Genomic DNA, 18068 nt, shown 5'->3' on the forward strand with positions numbered 1-18068 from the left:
TTTTTCATTTACCAATTGGTTTTAGTCTGATTGCAATACAATTAATCAGAAAAAGAGTCTAGCTATACTTTATCCTCATCTTTGTGACTGTTAGTATATAATTAACATGGGGAATTGTGAAGTATACTCTCAGCACAACTTATATTCCCATCTTGTTAGGGTCTTGGGTTTGGCAACATTTTCTCTTCATTGAAGAATGCTCTGTGTTTTATTAGGTCAGTGAACCATTACAGTGTGTGTATAAATTGTTCTGTAGAGCCGCTTCGTTGTCATGCCTGAATAAGAAGTGAAAGAGGATTCTCATATACATTGTTTTCCTCTGTTGATTGTTTTTGCTGCTTCTGTGCTTGCATTATGACCTGCCATTTAGGCGTGTTTTCATTGTTCTGAGTGGGCTAAGCCACTGCCTATGCTTGATGCAATTTGGTGTATTTCCATCTGTACAAAGAAAAAAGGGAGATTTGGGCAGGGGAATCCAAGAGCACTGCAGTAAAATGGGAGACACAGTTTCAAGCTAAGAAGTGGAACAGCAGCACATCACTGTGGCCTGGCTGGTAGCATGGCTGAGGAGCAAGGATCTCTTCCACAGAAGGCACCTGCCTTGGGTGAGAGCCCTGGCAGGAACTGCAGAAAAGGATTGCTCTCTGCTTTGGCACTGCACTAATCTGTTATTCATCGTGTTATTATCTGTCTTAGGAAGTAGGCTGAGGCTTACTTGGGAATCGATGTTGGAGAGGATTGTGTCACCAAGGTCTTTTTGTGGATAAGCAGACAATGTAATCTCCAGCATTTCCCGCTCCCTGTGCTTTTCCAGCAGTAGATCTTACACCCCCTATTTTAAGAGAAGACTTAAAAATATATATTTTACTTAAAAATAGACCCCTTCCTCCCCATCTAGTATTGTTACTTAAATCAGTTAGTGGAAAAAAAATAATTTCTTTTGCCACTGCAAAGAGAAATGCAGCAATTCAAGAATCCCTGCTATTTTAGTTTAAGTATGCGTTTACATACAGCAGCAGATCAGACACATTTCTTTAGTGCATTTAAGACACAAGTGAAGAAATATTGGCCCAAACCCCAGATTCTCTACTTCGGCAAAAATCATTCTGTAGTCTGTGAATGTTTTTCTTATGGAAGGAATAAAAATTTAATAAGTTTTCATTGCTTCTTATTTAGGATATATATTCACTTCTTACCCAGATACATTCTTGTTCTCTTACTGATAAATAAATTTAGAGACAACTGCATGTGCTCAAAGCCCCTATTAAAATAAATGCGCCATCTGTATACATACAAACAAAACGTAGCTTTGACAAAAGACCAGCTGATGGCTTTGTCGCGCATCCTTACTCAGAGTGAGCTGAGAGGAGCAGTGCTCTGAGTGCAGACCCCAGACTGCCCCCTGAGCTGCTGTCTCCCTTCTGGCTCTGTCCCTGTCTCTGGGAAGTCAGAGCTGTCCCCGTTCCCCCAGGCAGGATGCACAGATCAGTTGGTGTTCAGCTGAATGAGAAAGACAGTGGTAGCCCTGAATATTTTTTTTTTCTTCATCTTCTGTTGTATATCCTGCCCAAGGAAGGAGGATGACACCTGATACCCTTGTATTCTCTTATGTGGGCTTCAGCATCAAGTAGGAATTGAGAGCAGTGTTTCCTTTTCCCATGTCCCCAGACTACACGTCAACCAGTCAACAAGCAATGATGCCAATCTTCCTACACTGTCAGCAGAACTAATGCTTTTAGCAGCAAGTTATGAACCTCTCTGCTTGAGCAGCTGTTTACTTATTTCCAAACACCCACTTTCTGAGGATACTGGCCACCCAGCAATCTTGGTCAATTAGCTGTTGCTTCTGAGCACATCCCTGACATATGAAAAGCAGGTCTCACGCTAAAGATGACTCCATCCATTTGGATTAGGTACATGGATTGTGCCCTCCTCAGTTGTGTGGGAGGGGATCCTGGTGCTCGTTTGCAAACTAGCTGGTTTCAGATGGCTTGAGTCAATCTGCATACTCTGTGAAGATATTCCAGAGAATATATTACCAGTTGTCAAGATGATAACTCAGTGGAAGTGTAATTCGTTGAGCAGTAAAACTTCCTGTGTGTGCAGCTCGCAAGGCAGTAATCTACAGAAACACAGCATGGAGGGCTGGAATGCAGGAAATCAGTGACTTTCACAATATGACATTGCTTAGCAAGAAGTTGTCATTGAAACCCAGTGTTCACATTTCCAATTTAGTTTGCCTCTAGCTCTGATGCCAGCAAAGTCCTCACGGTACTGGGAAGGAAAGAGAGAAGGGGAGGGAAAGGAAGGAAGCAGAGCTTGAAGAATGAGTGTGAGTTATATTGCATGCTGTGTATTGCCTATAAATCCTGCTTGCAGCATTTACAGAAATGGAGAAATAATTATCTACTAACTTCGAGGCGCAATCTGCAAAGTCCTGGTGTCAGTGTGGTGCTTTTTGTGACGCTCGGCCTGCAGGATTGGATCTGATACTGTAAAACAGCTGTGTGCAGAAATGCAGCCTCTGCTTTAAACCACATGTAAAATCCACCGGGCTGGCTGCAGGGTGAGGGGCAGGGGGGCTGAGGGTCCGCAGGGCAGGCTGCAGTTCGCTTGGTATGCTGCAGGAGGGAGGAGAAGGATGTTCAGCCTTGTTCTCCTGTGACCTTTGCTTGCTCGTGAGCTCCAGAGGGAGCTGTGGCTTGCCTTTTTACTCAGAGATGATCTTGCTAGAAGTAGAGAGCAGCAGAGGAGGGATAAACGTGCGGTCCTGTGAATCCCTCTTTTCCTCCCTTTCTCTTCACTGCAATCCTTTGTAAAAAAAAGTGAGCTCAGCTTTTGTTAGCTTTCTTCAGCTTTTATTAGCTTTCTTTTTTTAAAAGTTGTTTATAAAGCAGTCTGATGAAAATGTGTGTAAATACATAAAATTTAATCTATTTTCTTTGCTTTTAATGTTTGTGAGGATGTAATAGAAATCGGTGTGAATACCGAAGTCTCATGAAAAGGAGTGAAATTCCAGGACTGCTACAGCTGTGCTTTTTCTTCAAAAGGGAATTCAAAACCACACACAAATAGCTTTTCTTTATTATTAAAGCAGAGAGTGCTTCTTTGATGCAAAGTTGATATGGAAAAATATTTCATTTTGAGATACTGTCAGCATTTGCCTCTTTACGCTCAACAAGACTGATTACACTGAAAACAATGCGTAGCAAACGAGGATGCAAGGTTGTCGAATCGGTGATGCATAGCTGCACATTTCATTGTCAGCTCTGACACCCTCTAGTTCTGGGTGTGGGTGGCTGGTTTGCATAATCACCAGGCGGTTATTTATCAGTAAACACACCAGGCAAAGCCTTATATTTCCGCTGGCAGCCAATCAGACCTGGTTGATTTACACCTTTTCTGAGGCAACAGTGTGTTTACATGCAGAACGAGCATGAATTTTCAGGCTGAAAGGCTTTCTCCTCACGCCAAGGAAGCATAAGCGATTAAGGCTGAATGGCGAAGGCATGGTGCTCCCACTGTGCCCTGCTAGTTCACAGGCCAACAGCATTAGAAATGCCAAACCATACAGGGATGGACATGAAAATCCCAAGGCATGTTGCTCTACATATAAAGCAAACCGGAGGCAAATTTGGGCTCGGTTTAGGGATAACCCATCTCTGGTTGGCTGCCATGGTGTTTAATTTTACTTACCTCCTTCGGTTGAGAATGTGAAGCTGCCAAAACCAAACCGAAACGTTTGTATCTCTGTCCAGAGATTTTATGAAGGAAAGAGAAATGTTTAAAAGCAGTGGAAACAGTGCCAATATATCTGAGGGGTAAGTGCTCAAAAACCTGATTGGACTTATTCTTATGTTGCCACTATGCTTCATTGCTGCTTGATAACTGTGAAAATGTATAAATACGTGTACAGCTAGTGATACCACTAATGATCTACATAAAATGAGTATTGTGGTACTTTTTCCCATTGTGTTAAAGAAAACAGGGCTGTGTTGTGGAGTGTATTCATTCTAGGAATTTATTTTCTGCTTTTTAATTTGTCTGGGTGAATAACTTCGTCATGCATGGCTATGTCTATAATTCCTTAAATGTGCCCCAAGTACACCAGCTGACCAATTATGTCAATGCCTAAATGGTATCTAAAACCTCACAGGAAAAAAAAGGCACAAAATGCTTCTGTCATCTGAATTTTGAAATGTGACCGAGGGCCGCCTCTGACCAGTGTGACCATTTGTTTTCTCACAGCGTTTGTGGGGAGTGTTTCCAGAGGTGAGCTGAGACTCAGTCCTGGATGTGGCCTCCAGTCCTTCATGGGAATGGGAGAAGAACCTCTGGTAGAGGAGAGAGAAACCAGTTCCTCTGCCAGCAGTGCTAAGACATACAGCTCTAACAAAAACTGCTTGCTATGAAGAGCTTGCAAACAACCTATTTGTTTCTATGGAGCATGAAACCGGTCCCAGGTGTCATTGATTGTAAACAGGAAAAACTAAAACATTACACAGCAGTTTTTACCTACTAAGCCAGTGGGCAGTAAGAGGAAGCAAATATTAACCTTTTCCTCCCACTTAATCATGTTTCTCCTCATTCATCACAGATGCAGGTCCTTTTTTAAAGTTTTTATAACATTAAGCTAAATAAAGCAGACTATATCCCAGACTATATAGTAGTGGGAGTGGAACAGATGTTCAGATTAATCAGAACAAACATATTTTCATCCTCTTTGGAAGACCTGTTGCAAAAGGTTATCCAAGATGGGCTACAAAACTTCATAAACTCTGGAAGGGGGGGAGAAGTTTGCCGTGGGTTTGGTAGCAGCTGGAACATTTAGGGGAGAGCTTTGCTAGACTCCAGTCATGGTCAACTCTTTTTCTTTGATCTTTCTTGAGGTGGGGTAGTATGTTTAAAGCTGGAAACAGCACTTTTCTAATGTTCTCTAACCTCAAAAACAAGATGCCAAACATGAGGTGGTTTTTTTTTTTTCTTTTTTTCTTTTTTTTTTTTTGTCCTTTCTTCCCTCCAGCTTGTTCCTGCCAGAACAGACTATTCAGTCATGTGTTTTGCAGCCAGGCAGAACTGTGCATCGTGATTCCCTCCACTGAAGGAGAGGAGAGCTGCAGTATGGGGATTGAGAGGGCTTTTGTTGCTGGAAGGAATTTTTTTACTAGCTTTTTTCTCTGTGTGCGAGAAACATAAAGTGCTCTGGAAATGTACAGATTCTTCCTGCCAAGAACGGTTGTTTTCACAGCTCCCCTTTTGCCAATTTCAAACCAGTTAAGAAATAATAATAATAAAAAAAAGTTTTCATATACATATCCTAAACTCCCTGGGTGACAGATATTGTTGAGCAATAGAATTGGTAAAAGTGCCAAAAAAAACTATTCCCCCATAAGAATAGAAGAATCAAATATGAATACTGATGCTAAGGTGAAGAGGGAGTTTTCAGTAACAAAAACAAAGGCAAGGCTTTGACATTATTAGCCAACTGTCTTAATTAAGCTAGAAGTATGATATTCTGATATTTCTAAGGATCTTGATCAGCTCCTTTGCCTTTGGCTTTATTTTTTTCTCCACAAAATATTTCATGCAAAATAATTAATTTATGTCCAAATACAATGAACATCACTCATTCTGAATGCATGTAATATTTAAGGAGGACTCCAGCAAAACATTCCATTCCCCACGTTGATCTGACATAATGCTATTCTAACTGACAGGCTGGTTCTAGACCCAACATAGTCCTCTATGTGCTGTGATAGAGATGTAGATGAACAGGGCATAAATCAATACTAAATATTCCATTGAACTTGCACAAAAGGGATAAAAACTGTTTATGAGTCAGATTGGAAAGCAAAGGGAAGTTTGTAACTTACTTTTCTGACACCTTCTTCCAGTGTAGCCCTCGGTACAGGAGCACACGTTGGTTCGAACACAGTGCCCACCATTCTTACAAGGAGGAATGCAAACAGCTAGAGGAAGGAAAGGAAAAGTTTAGTGCACTGAAACCATGCCAGGTATCAGTGTTACCTATATATAGCCTCTATTTAGGTGTCTGTGCTGGGAGAAACACCTGCAGAGGCTTTTTGTTCAGTCAGAGTAAATAAGGTGTTTCTCCAAAGGGTGATTCGGTCAGACACCAATCTGAAAAACTTGATTCTCCCTTGTTTCTGGAAGGACTGTGGGATGTGACTCCTCGCACCTGAGGGTCTTTTTTAGATACCTGCAGTTAAGTGGTAGGAATATCGCAGAGAATCTCTGGTTTTTAACTCTAGCTAAAGGGCTCTTCCAAGGTCTGCTGCCCTTGAAATATAGAACAGTGTTTGATATTTGATAACTTTGTTTTGATACTGTTTCTTCCCCCTTTCTCAATGAAAGTGGAGGAAGGATTTTGCTGTTCTCTAGCACCCATCCACTCTCTCCCCGTACCACTTCCATATTCCACAAATGTAGAGATTTATTTTCAAATTTTAGTTTTGTTTAAACCAGAACTCTTCTGGATAAAAATTCCAAATCACCTAGATGTTGAAAACCACCTTTTATGTGGAATGCCAAGAGAAAGATCATCAAGCTACAGAGTCTGTATAATTTTCACTCTTTCCTTCCCCCCTCAGCATCACAAAGAGCTTCCAGCAAGCTCTACTTGCAATTAGATTTTTGTTCATGAATCATTCACTTGCAAAAATATTTCCAGGGAAACGAGAGAGAAAGAAAGAGAAATAAACTTCTAATATTGAAATAGGTCTGTTTTGGTAATGACAGTGTATTTATATTCCCAGATTAGGAGAGGTTTTTAAAGCCATTCTTAACACAAGCGTCTGTCAGCTTTTTGAGCTCTAAACTTAAGTTCCTATCTCACATCTGTTCTGCTTGGGCTAATAGGTAGTTAAAGGATTCATTAGTTTGATTTTTGCAGCACAAATGAGTTGAGCCAGAAGCCCAAGGCACTATTAGCCTCAGTTTAGAGCTCTCTCCTTTAGGAGATGGATTCAAAATAAGGTCCTATCACTGGAAGGAGAGATATTTGATCAAATATATGAGCAGGGACCTAAGGAAGTCCTATATAAGTCTCCCACCCACTATACACTAGGATGGTCAAGCAGGTGTTATGGTGAGGCCCATGTGAAGATAAAAAATCATCAGGCTCTGAAATGCAGTGTAGTGCACACTATGGGCTCTGCAAAATGAACAAAGTTGACCCATGCTTTAAAGAGTAATTGAATAGATGTGAATTGGTGATATCACTGACTCCAAAGAGTTTTAAATTAATTGTTTAGTTGTCATTAATGCCATCATAAACAAGTGCTTACTCCGTCACAGTACCATTAAGAACAATTTAATGTGGATTTACGACAGATCATAATATCCAAAAAGCGCACAGGGAGTTATGACAAGGAAAATCTCTGGATATACTGCATGTAGGGGTAGGTAATGATATATTTATATTTTCAGCCTGGATCTTTTATCAACATGATAAATAGGACTCTCTTACCTCTCTGGCACTGTGGCCCGTAGAATCCATAAGGACATGCACACGTGTTTGGCCGTACACAGATTCCTCCATTTAAGCACAGGGGATTGCACACAGCTGTATGTGAAGGTAAGATAAATGTATTAATCTGTTATCAGTCTGATTATTTTTTTTTACATTACATACTCTTTTGCTACTGCACATGTCATTAGAATAAATATTTCCAGTAATATTGTGATAAATTTCACACAATCCTTGCTGGTCAGTTGCGCAGGGGCATTTATTCATTGTCATCACTGTGTAAGCATTTCAGTGGTGTTTTAGCATAGCTCAAAGGATGAAATAAAATATAATGTAATAGTTTATTTCTGATATCTTTCTTTGATTTGCACAGCTCATTTGCTTTCACTTTGGTAACCTGACCAAACCTGATCCCAGGGCAGCAAAATGCAGTCATGTTGCATACAGCGCGGGTAACCTGGGGATGGGATGTTAACCATTTGCTACTTTGTCTGAGTGCAGCAGAGCATAGTGGCATTTCGGTGAAGCTGAATAGGTATGCACCACAAAACCTTTGTTTGTTCTGCCTCATTTAAATGCCAGCTACCACGACATATTGGCTTATGCGTCATCAACAAAATCACTGACTTTGCCTGTTTATTTATCCGTTATTACTGTAGATGATATAACAGGCATTAGGAATTAAAAGCTGTCTTGCATGTTTCTATGTGGCAAGTACCTGACTGTTGAAAAAAAAAAGTATTAAAAGTATTTGAATTGTGATCTACTTTAATTGGGAAATCACTGTGTGAAGAATAAGGATGCTCATGGAGTTTTCATTATAGAGTGACACTTTAAAGCAGTCTTTTTCCTTCCATCTCTTTCGTCTTTCATTGTCTTACAGAATAGCCCATTAAATAAATTAAATAAATGTAAGCTTAAATAAATTAAGGGTCACTAGAATATTTCAGAAGAACTAAAGGAGAAATAAAATGTCAATTTGGAAAGAGAAAAAAGCAAAATTGCAGTCTCGATGAGAGGCTTTTCTGACTAAGCAGCAATCACTTATGAACTCAAAATGGACTTCATTCATTGCTAATGGTAGATTTGGATTAGTTCCCTCATTGTCCCAGCTAGTTCACAGATGTCCATGCTCTGTCAGTGATTATATTTCCATCAATAAAGTACCCTAAGTTTCTTTTTTTTTTTTTTTCCTTTTTTTTTTTTTTTTCCCTTTGATATCTGCATATATCCAGATATTCCTCTAACATCACTTCAGGAAGGAAACCCCAACAGTCTCCACAAAAACCTCTGTCTAGCACACGCAAAACAGTGCTGGAGAACTGAGGCTGATATTCTTTCACCCAAGGTATTGTCAGACAAACAAATCCTGCATCTGCTGTTCTGGGTTGGAAATTACTGTCTCTGTTAGAATAATCCCATTTAAATCTCCCACCAAAATAAAATTGCAAAACTCAAGGAGAGTAATCTCTGGCTGGAAAAGGAGATGGGGGGAACCAGAATAGCGAGCAGTAGTCTCAGTCATTTATGCTGGATCTTTGCTAGGTTAATTTATGTGTCCTCAATAGGTCTGTCATTTACAGCAGTCTCAGGGAGGAGGTTAAAATGACATCGCTCACCTTCCAGGAGAGGTAATGTAGGCTGAAGGTGTCTGAGTCATTTAATATTTGCCATGGCAGAGGCAGACTGCCTCTGTAGCCTTGAGGTCTGGAACTGATTAAGGTACTCCTCATGCTTGCTTCTTTTAATATTTCACTGTTTTGCATGTCTTGTCCCAGGTGAGTGCTATAGTTGTGCCTTGGGAGGAAAGAGTATGCACTCCATCTTTTGCACTTCAGCCCTGAGAGGAAAGTCTGAGCTATAGCTATTCAAATAGGGTTCAAAACCATGAGTCCTGACTAGAAATAGGTACCTAATTCCAGTCCCCACCTCACTCTCACTGACTGATGGAGGTGTTTTTTCCCTGAGCACAGCTTTCGTAGGTACTCTGCCATTATTAAGTGCAGCCAGGAATAGCTAAATATCCTATAGTTAACAGCAGGGGGAGAAAAGTTCTTCTGAACCTACTTTTGTTCTGTCTTATACAGTTAAAAGCCATCTTCTGGAATGGCAAGACAGTCCAAAGATGGACCAAAACAACTCAGTAGTTAATAGGTAAGCTTTTGATAACTTACATTTTTTGGTTTATTTTTCTGCCTTCGACTACATATTAGAACTCCATGTGTAGTTGCTAACTTAGCAGCAGAAGCCACATTTAATTTCTTGCATTCCTTTCCTAGTTTAACCAGCCCTTCTTCTGTTCTTGTCCCATAATGTTTAAGTTCTGATTTGACTGTATACTGGTAAAAATCACCAAAAGCCAAACCATTTTTCTTTCTCTCCCACCTTGAGACAAATGTATAGGGTTAAAAGGAACAAAGCATGGAAATTGCATAGATCATGAGCAATGCATTGCCCTCATCTCCACCACAGAGACAGTAGGGCTGCAGGGCAGGGCTCCTTTGAGCTCTCTGTGGACAAGGCCAACAAAGAGTGATTTTATATCTGTGGCCATGGCAATTTTTGAGCATTTCCACTGAGACTGTAAATCAACATAACTCCAAAATCTCCAGTGAGGACCATTCTCGTTGGCAGAAGCTAACAAGCACCTCCCGAGGTTGTAACTGCTGATGTGGTGAATAACTTTATTTTCATTTCTGTGCACACTAAGAATAAACTCCAGAATCGCGTGAGCTTATAAAAGCTGTAAAAAGGTTCTGCTTGTGGGTTTCCTGTAAGTGACCCTGAGATTCACATAAACAGCTAAACTTATGAATACTTATACAATCTCAAAGCCTTCTGAGGTTTTGCCCTTTTCTAGGTCTCCTGCTCTTCTTACATTTTAATTTTTCAAGCAATTCCCGCTCTGACTGCTGAATTGCACAAACCATGTGGATTTCAGGCAGCAAAAGAAATGAGGGACCAGTTATTTCTAACCACTTACCGATTTCGCAAGACGGGCTGCTCCATCCACTTTTGCATTTGCACTCATCTGGTGACACACAGACCCCACCATTATGGCAGTGTCTGTTACACACCACTAGGAAAAGCACAAAGGATCTAAATCTGTTATCAGTAATACCAGTGTGGATCTTAGAGATGCTCTATTACAGCAAATAAATTATGGTTTTAGTCCAAGAGGTAAACTGAGGAATGAATCTGTCTCTTCCCATGCTTTTCTTTCTCTATTCGACCCACTATTTCCATCAGAAATCTTGTATCTAAAATTCTTTGGTCTTTAAGTATTCAAGCTACCCTGTTTCACAGATAAAATTATATTCCTGTCAAGGGCAACCTGATACTTAAATCAGCAGCAAGGACTGTAATAATGCAAGTGCATATATTTCGCCATTCAGCTAATATAGAAGGGTTTGAAGGCTGATTTTTTTCCCAGATGTTCTATATATTGAGCCTCTTTTGCAACTTATTTTGCACAGTAACACAACTCCTAATAGGCATAGCCTTTTTGTGTTCTCAAAATTAGTGTTACTGCATTCACTCACACTACCTTGAATTTCATAAATGTTACTATAAATAACATGGAGTTTTTTTTTTTTGTTTTTTTTTTTTTTTCCAGAAGCACTTTTGTGTAGAATATGTTGATATAGATGTGCATATTTTTACATAATACAACTATGTTGCTAGTGAATATATGCACTGAAATAGTTCAGCTACTGTGTTACTTCTATAGTAACTTCTATATAGTATACTTTGATTTCCTTGTTATATTCAATCATAATTTTAAGGAGAAATAGAGAAAATTAAAAAGTTTTTTTTTTTTTTTTTTTTTTCTTATCATTTCTGCAAATTCAAACGTGTAATGGGGAAAAAATGTACATACTTGTTTCACATCGAGGACCAACAAATCCATAGGCACAAGAACAGGTATTTCGAGCTACACAAGTGCCTCCATTCTCACATGGTGGATCACACTGCACTGCAAGAAACACAGGCAGAATAAAGCATGAAAAGAAGAAAACACCTCAAGTACTACATTCTGTGAGGCTATGAGCACAGTACTTGTTACTACTTTTCACCATTTTATTAATCCAAGAAGAAATTTGGTTACTGGGAAAACTGCAGGATAAAAACAGGTATCACATTTGTAATGTGGTGGTGCTAACATAGTCGTGCTTAACTTCTGTGCATGCTCATCTGTAAGTACATATTTTTGAAGTCTAAAATGGACTGAATACAAATGTAGCTCACAATACGAAACACCTTGCCCTTCCCTCTGTACAAATTAGCCTCATGGATGTTCAGTAAGCCTTAACAGGTGTCAAAAGTTACCCCAGAGCAGAGGTGAAGTGTTTCCTCTGGTCAGAAGTGTTATAAGGAGATTTGTCAGCAAAATGACAAACATTTAAGCAACAATTTAAATGTTTAATGGGTTGTTTGAGGTCTGCAGACAAAGCAGAAAGTTAGATAATGATTTCTTGATATATTGCAGTATGCAGTGTCATTCTGTGGAAGGGAGCATGTGCAGGTGTATGGCATAAAGCTGGAGATTATTGCAGCTCTGGAAACAGGTTATTTGCTGAAGACACTTATTTGTTTTTTGAATGCTGGTCATTATGAGTCAAGCAATGAACTCATTGATTCCAGAAAAGATCTGAATGTCAGGGACTGTTGAGGGGATTTCACATTGCTTATCTTATCTGCCTAATGAGCTGCTTATTCTGAGCTTTTCATATACGCAGTGGAGAGACAAAAGCTAATTCCCAGCTAGAGTCTTATTTAGGCACATTCCTAATGCCTTTAATTGTTCATGGGCAAGAAAAGTTTACCTTCCTAATCCTAATGACAAAGGTAATCACCTAACATTTGGTATCATGAATACTTGTGTTTGTAACCCTCTAACAAGAGGTACTCTGGTACACCAGGTTCCAGAGAGGGAGGGAGAAGGCACTGCTGTAGGAAATGCACTGAAAATTATCCTAAGGAGCCCAGGGTGCAGGAGCAGAGCAAGGTGTGTTTGTCTGCTGTCTCTCACTTACGCCTTCAGAAAAAATACCACAGTGCATAACAGAATGAAAAATATCTATCCACGGGCTTGGGAAATGAACAGAGAGAAAAATGTTGTACTTTGGCACACTTTACTGGCAGGGTTGTATCTTCTATAATGGGTATGAAGCTAAGCAAGGTTATTCCAAGGAAAAATGCATGGTAGTGAAAGAAGCTACAGAGATCTGAAAGAAAGCATCTTTCATTTTAAGTATTGATACAAAAAAAAAAAAAAAGAAAAAAAAAAGTTCTTACAAATGTAAAATAGACTGTGTAATTGGAACACTAAAGGACAAATACTTGTGGCACAACAGAATTTAAATGAAGCTCATGCTGTGAAGTCCTCACCTCTTGGCTATCACCAAGCCTTCACAGAAAGCCATTGCATCTGAACTTTGCCATCCAAAACATTATAAAAGCCACTACACATATTTTAATTGCACTTATAAAGACAAACTCCAAGAAAGTACCTTTAAATAAATCCTTTCACACAAATAACATTAAAGAAATATATTTGTTATTAGATCTGCTCTTCAGGTACTTCAGTATTTACATTTCCTGTTACCATTCGGTTATAAGGGTGAAATTTTCAGCGCTGTATTAATATAACTTCAGGATTTGACATGCTTGAGCAGAGGCAACTTGATATAGTTTAGATCCATACTACTCATGCTGGGAATGTCATTAAGCTAAATTTAGTTTTGATTTGATGGGCTATAAGGTTTAGACATTTCCAATTCAGCATGTGTTTAGCTGAAATTTGAAGTGTACATCGGGGGAAAAAAATAATTTAAAAAATCGACATTTTCTGGACAGCTAAATAGATTTGGTTTAGACCCACTAAAGCAGTTAGCATCACACTTCTCCAAAGTTCTTCTGATCCAGCCACTGGCAGCAGCTCAGAGCAGGTCAGAGGCTCAGGCAGCTCAGGGTCTCATGCCCTTAGGGCAAACAGCAGGCAGTGGTCCGTGATGAAATGGCAAGGGGAAGAAAGGCGAAAGAAATGGAAGCTGTTTTCAAAGAAATTTGTTAAACTTTTTAAATTGCAGCTCTATATTTGTAAGCCACCTCTCGTGTTCAGGGGCTTGCCATAGATCTCGCTGAAGTCAATGACACCTTCTTGCTTTGAAACAGGGGTGCCAGCCTGACCTGTGTGCACTTGAAACATCTTAATTCCTGCGTGCTTGGGTAAGCACGGGACTTGCTTACAAGGGATTGCTGTGCAGGTAGAAATTACAGCAAGTTGAACTGAATGACTTTCTATGCATAGAGACTGGGAAACACAAAACCTGGGAAAAATGTATTTTTTGAAGTACATGAAATATGTTTCCTTTCCTGTAGTATGATGGTTGCATAAAGCCTCCAGGTCTCTAAGTGCTATACCAAGCGCAGTGACATTCAAATGTATTATGCTTTATTTCAGCGTGTTTTGTGTATAGCACTTAAAGCAAATGTGTCCATTTGAATAGACTGCTTTCCATCTGGCCTTTACACATTTTGAGATGCATCTGAACTGTCAGAAAAGAACATAGTATTTTATATATTCAAATAATTAGATCTTATTGTGAAGCTTAATAGTAAAACACTTAAAACTATTCTATTATTGGTGAATAGCAGAAGATAAAAACTGAACACTGGCTGCAATGGCAGTGGGAGAGCAACATTCACCTAAAAAAACATTTTCCTCAGTAATAGAAATATACTGTTTATGTCAAATTCTTTTCCAAGACTTTTATCTTTCATCTTCTAGAATGAACATTTTTTTTTTTTTTCCATAACATTTGCTAAATTGTACAAAGGTATTGCAGTGTTTTTATACTAAACATTTTTGGATGGTATAAGATAACAGTAAAGAGAAAAACATTGTTGCAAATGGTCAATCTTGCTGTCAAATGTATATGTTTTTGTTCATAATTTAAAGTCTGGAGGTGAAAATGGAGAAGTCCATTATTGTTTTATTTGAAAGGGCTTTTTGGAAAATGTCCTCAAACTACTTTATTTTTTTTTTTTTCCATTAAAATGAGATCATGCACTTTTTATGGGTTTCTCTATGATAACTTTGGGGAAACTCAGAAATACTAGAAGATGTGTTGGTTCCTCCATTTCTGATACCCTAATCAGCAAATGGCTTCCAGGACAGAGTTATTGCTTGACATCTCAGCAGCAAATTACCGCCTGTGCAGCTCAGCCTGGCAGGTCCTGGACTTGCACTACTAAGGCAAGGCTCAGAGGTGTGAGGTTACCTGCAGTTTCAGTTTAAAATGTGAAAAACAATCAGGTCAGGAGTGTAGACTACCCAGTTTCCTGTAATTACTGAGCTACAATTATTTTCTTTCAAAGATGTGCTAACCTACTTTCCTAGATGTGCAGATGAAGTTTTAATATGTGCAGCACAAGGGAGGGAAATAAATAAATAAATAAATAAATAAATAAATAAATAAATAAATAAATTGTAAGCTATCCAGATTATTGATTTTGCTCTTTAACAGACATGGAGTAAAGCCTCTCTTTTGCATGACTTTAACAGAGAAAGGCAATAAAGCGTAGGGTTAAATCATGTATTAGTCCAATTAAAATAACTCATATGCATACTTAAATAGTCCAGCAGCCCAGAGTCCATTTATGAAATAAATACCCGTCATAGCAAATAGAAAATTAACAAGATTAACTTGACTGACTAAATTGGGAGTACAAATGCAGACAACAGTTCTGGTTAGGCTGTACTAATGGATTTTGTTTTGTGAAATGTCAGCTGAGTGCTCATCTGCAGTCAAAAAAGCAAATAAAATGTTAGGAATTGTTAGGAAATGAGCAGAGCACAAAATGCCAGACTTTATTATGGCCTGTATCCATGGTGAGCTGCATCTTAAATACCATGTGCTGTTCTGATCCCCCTGGCTTGGAAAAGCTATAGTAAAAGTGGAAAAGATACAGAAAAAAGGTGACGAGGATAACCAGAGTTACAGAAGAGCTTTTGTACAAAAAACAGTAGATTAAGTCTTCAGGAAAAACAAAGCTTAGGGGGAATAGAGTGTAAAACTACAAAATTATGTGGGGGCTGGAAAGGTTGAACAGGATATGGTTGCTTACTGTTTCTTGCTGTGCAAGACAGACAGATGTAAAGCTAGCAGGCAGCTAGTTTGAAGGAAGCTCACAGTTCCTCTTTGAAGCTCATCGGTAGGACTGTGGACAGCAACTTTGCAGGGGTTCTAAAAGCATTTGGGTAAACTCACAGAAGTATATACTGGGAGATACCAATTACAAAGACATCACCTTTTTTTTTTTTTTTTAAACACATCCATGACTTGCTGGGAGACTATTCTGGACAGTATTCCTATATATACATATATATATATACATATATATATATATATATATATATATATATATATATATATATATATATATTTTTTTTTTTTTTTCCCAAATAATTCTGGACATCTGCTGTTAGCAGCTGTTGGAGACAGAGGAAGGACTTTTGGTTTGATATGGTAGAGCTTTTTGGGTGTAAAAATGTCAGACCAAACAAATGTCAGCTAACTGATGTTTTAGCCTAAGGTTGTATCCTGAGGTTGGAATACATTCCCAACTACTTTATCTTTCCCATTATTGTGAAAATTATTTGGTTTTGTAATGTCAAGGCAATGGTGTATTTTTAACTCCTGAGCAGAAAGTGTGACTGCTGCTGTTCAAAAATTTCCCTTCCCTCTGAAAATACTGAGCAATGTTTGTAAAATAACCCAAGAGTTTTACTGATTTAACATTTTTCAGAAAACATTTTGTATCTAAAGTAGCACGACTTTATTCTCCACAGGAAGTCTGAGGAACTTTTATGACTACTAGAAACTAGAAATATAATAGTCCTTAACCATCACCTAATCTTAAATGGTTTTAAGTTATTGACTTTATTTTACAGAACTGTCTGATTTTTCAGCTGTAGTTTTAGTAACCAGACACTCCCTATTGAACAAAGTTGGGGTTAGAGAAATAAAAACAAGGATGACCAGGAAAGTGGCATAAATTTGTGTTTTTCTTCAGCGTTCAGGTTTAGGTCGCTCAGAAAGAAGCACAACAAAAACGCCCTGAGCAGAATTTTTTGTTTGCTTCAACCCTGTTATCGAGTGGAAAGGACATGTTCCACCTTAGGGCACCCTAAGGAGCTCAAGAAACATAACAGCTGCTCTCAGACAGTGCCATATGCACAGACCCTGCTGAATAAAATGAGCCCAGGGAAAAACCAGCATTTGTTTCCTTGTCTAGTGGATATCGTGTCTTTGGAAGTGCAGGCCTCCCCACTGCTGTGGGGAGAACAGAGGCAGGCCGGCCAGTAATGGCTCTCGTGTGGCTAACACTAACAAATATTTTAGAGTATTAGCCTCTAATGTCACAATGAGGTGTTCAAAACAATGTTTGAACTAGTTACGCATTAGTAAAGGACTATTTTGTTTAGTTACTGCTATAGTGAGCTGAAATGTCCAAAGCTCTGTAGGTGTTAGGACACTTCTGCAGTGCACTTTGGCTGGTGATAGGGACTGTCCTGTAACACTGCTAAGAGTGTACCATAATAGTGTGTTGGGGTTTTGGTACGTATCTTTGAAAAGGACATGTAGAGTGGAAATTACCTATTTCAAAACCTCCCTCATCACCAGAGGAACTCTTGGCTAAGTTTACTCCACAAAGAAAAGCAAGCATGTTCTGCAAGTGAATATGCAGAGGAATGCAGTGGACAACTGTAGGCCTTATTTCTCCTGCTTATTTTTTATTATAGCATAGGTGATGTCAGCTTTTTCCAAAATGTTCCTCTGAAATGATGTGTGTCAAGGCCTTGCCTATTTAGCAGGCTTGCCTTGACATTAGGCTGCAGATAAATCATAATGCTGCCTTTGTTCAGGAAGATGAAAAAGCTCTGCAAGCTGAGAACCTGGCCAGCTGTAGGAAGGGGTACGGGAGTAGGGATTAGATCCTCGAGGAACTATTTCACTTTGGCTCATCCTCGGAGTAATTAGCTGCTGACAGAAGTAAGAGAATTCAGTCCCTACTGCTTTTTATGTCAAAGCAAGCTGGGTAAAAGCAAGGTCCTACTTCTTACAGATGACAAAGTTGTTGGTACTGAAGGGAGTGATCAAAACAGACAGTGCTAAGAGCATGTGAAAATATCTCATTTTAGTTTTAGATACTTGAGGGTAAGCCAAACACATTGAGATCTAGTTCTGCTCCTGCAAAATAAGGCAGAAGATCGGACCTAGTGATCCATGGGGTCTCCTCCAGCCTGGACTCCTGTGGCCCAAAGCAGGAAAACGAAATGGGGGGAGAGGACGTGTGACTAAAACGGGGCAACATGAGGGGCTTGTCCAAAGGGATAAGAATATTAAAGAATCAAAATCTTGCATGATTTATTTTAGAAGACAAATTCATTTTCAGGATGCTGCTTATTTTTTCTCTACCAGTCCCTCCAAGCTTAATTTTGAATCCACACAACAGAAATTAAATAGATAAATAAATATACATTCTGTCACAAGATAAATACCACTCAGTA

General features: G+C 39.1%; 1 protein-coding gene across 1 annotated transcript in view; it reads right to left on the reverse strand.

Annotated features, from left to right (window-relative positions):
- LOC116490673 (von Willebrand factor D and EGF domain-containing protein-like) overlaps positions 1–18068 on the reverse strand; it is a 141100-nt gene that overhangs the window by 21430 nt on the left and 101602 nt on the right. Inside the window, exons 21-24 of the mRNA XM_032190065.1 lie at positions 11370–11465; positions 10473–10568; positions 7490–7585; positions 5874–5969 (exon numbers count right to left, since the gene is read on the reverse strand). Coding sequence (XP_032045956.1) covers positions 5874–5969; positions 7490–7585; positions 10473–10568; positions 11370–11465 — 384 coding nt within the window. The remainder of the gene's footprint in view (positions 1–5873; positions 5970–7489; positions 7586–10472; positions 10569–11369; positions 11466–18068) is intronic.

This window comes from Aythya fuligula, chromosome 6, assembly GCF_009819795.1.
Source record: "Aythya fuligula isolate bAytFul2 chromosome 6, bAytFul2.pri, whole genome shotgun sequence".
Taxonomy (NCBI): Eukaryota; Metazoa; Chordata; class Aves; order Anseriformes; family Anatidae; genus Aythya; species Aythya fuligula.